General features: G+C 37.0%; 1 protein-coding gene across 1 annotated transcript in view; it reads right to left on the bottom strand.

Moving 5' to 3' along the window:
• LOC106879148 (mediator of RNA polymerase II transcription subunit 19) overlaps nucleotides 1-1,099 on the bottom strand; it is a 25,221-nt gene extending 24,122 nt beyond the window's left edge. Inside the window, exon 1 of the mRNA XM_014928586.2 lies at nucleotides 716-1,099. Within this exon, the coding sequence (XP_014784072.1) occupies nucleotides 716-902 (187 nt within the window). The 5' untranslated portion in view covers nucleotides 903-1,099. The remainder of the gene's footprint in view (nucleotides 1-715) is intronic.
• Nucleotides 1,100-1,402: the final 303 nt, after the last annotated feature.

The raw sequence follows: 1,402 nt of genomic DNA, 5'->3' as shown, positions 1-1,402 counted from the left end.
ACCGACCCCAGTGTTTCACTTCACTGGTACTTAATTTACGACCCCGAAAGGATAAAAGGCAAAGTCGAGCTCGGCAGAATTTGAACTCAGAACGTAGCACCGGACAAAATTTTGCAAAGACTTTTGCCCGGTGTGCTAACGATTCAATAATAATGGTTTCAAATTTTGGCATAAGGCAAGTTCGTGGGAAGGGTTACATCGATTATATCGACCCCAGTGCTCAACTGGTACTTATTTTATCGACCCCGAAAGGATTAAAGGCAAAGTCGATCTCGGTGACATTTGAAATGAGAACGTAAAGACGGATGAAATGCTGCAAAGCATTTTGTCCGGCATGCTAACGATTCTGCCACCTCGCCACTTTAATAATAATAATATCAGTTTTTGGCACAAGGCCAGCAATTTTGCAGGAAGGGATATGTCAACTACATCGATCCCAGTGCTTAACTGGTACTTATTTTATCGAACCCGATGGCATTTGAACTCACAATGAAATGCCGCTAAGCATTTTGCCCGACACAGTAACGATTCTGCCAGCTCGCCGATAATAATAATAATAATAATAATAATAATAATATAGAAGAAGAAGAAGAAGAAGAAGAAGAAGAAGAAGAAGAAGAAGGGACAATTTGGAATAACACTAAGACATGGAAATAATAGCGTTGAAGAAAATATTTAAAAAGAACCAAAAAAAAACAAAAAAACATTCATTTACCAGGTACATCTTTCATGAGGTAAAATGGCCCCGAATGAATAACAGACGGTACTTTCCCTAAACTAATAGTAGTTTTAAGTGTTCCTGTGGAATCTGTGCGAGGATGTGCAGGAGATCTGGAGCCTCGAGGACTAGATTTCGGACTGGATATTGCAGGTTCAACTCTACGGAGCTGATCTGCCATCATTATCGTTTAAAACAAATTCACACAAAGTACAATATAATGATAATTGAAATTTGCGTTTTGATAGCAACAAAAATAAAAGTTAATTTAGTTGTTTGATAATATCTAAAAACTACATAGCTTCAAATGTAAATAGATTCCATCAGAGACAAGAGAGTGAAATCAACAAAATAGTTAGTCTGTACCACGTGACAGTGTGACGTAAGCGGTCTTGACGGAAAATAGTGTCTAATTTTGAAAATTGTCCGGCATATAAATTACCGTTCCTGAAACGCTCAGCAACAAAAGATTACATATTTTACATAAAAATCAATCATGAGCCAACGGCGGCCCTCGGGACTTTCTGAATGGCACGTCTAACGAAAAATTACTTTCAATTTTTCTCATTGTGCAGCTCGCTTGATCATAAGCTACGACTCAGGCAGCCTACTTCTTGAAAAAGTTGCCCATTCTTGGCATATATATATATATATATTTATATATATATATATATATATATATAT

This window comes from Octopus bimaculoides, chromosome 9 (assembly GCF_001194135.2).
Source record: "Octopus bimaculoides isolate UCB-OBI-ISO-001 chromosome 9, ASM119413v2, whole genome shotgun sequence".
Lineage (NCBI taxonomy): Eukaryota > Metazoa > Mollusca > Cephalopoda > Octopoda > Octopodidae > Octopus > Octopus bimaculoides.
Note: the sequence above shows the minus strand (reverse complement) of the source record. Positions and strands in the feature narration are given on the sequence as shown.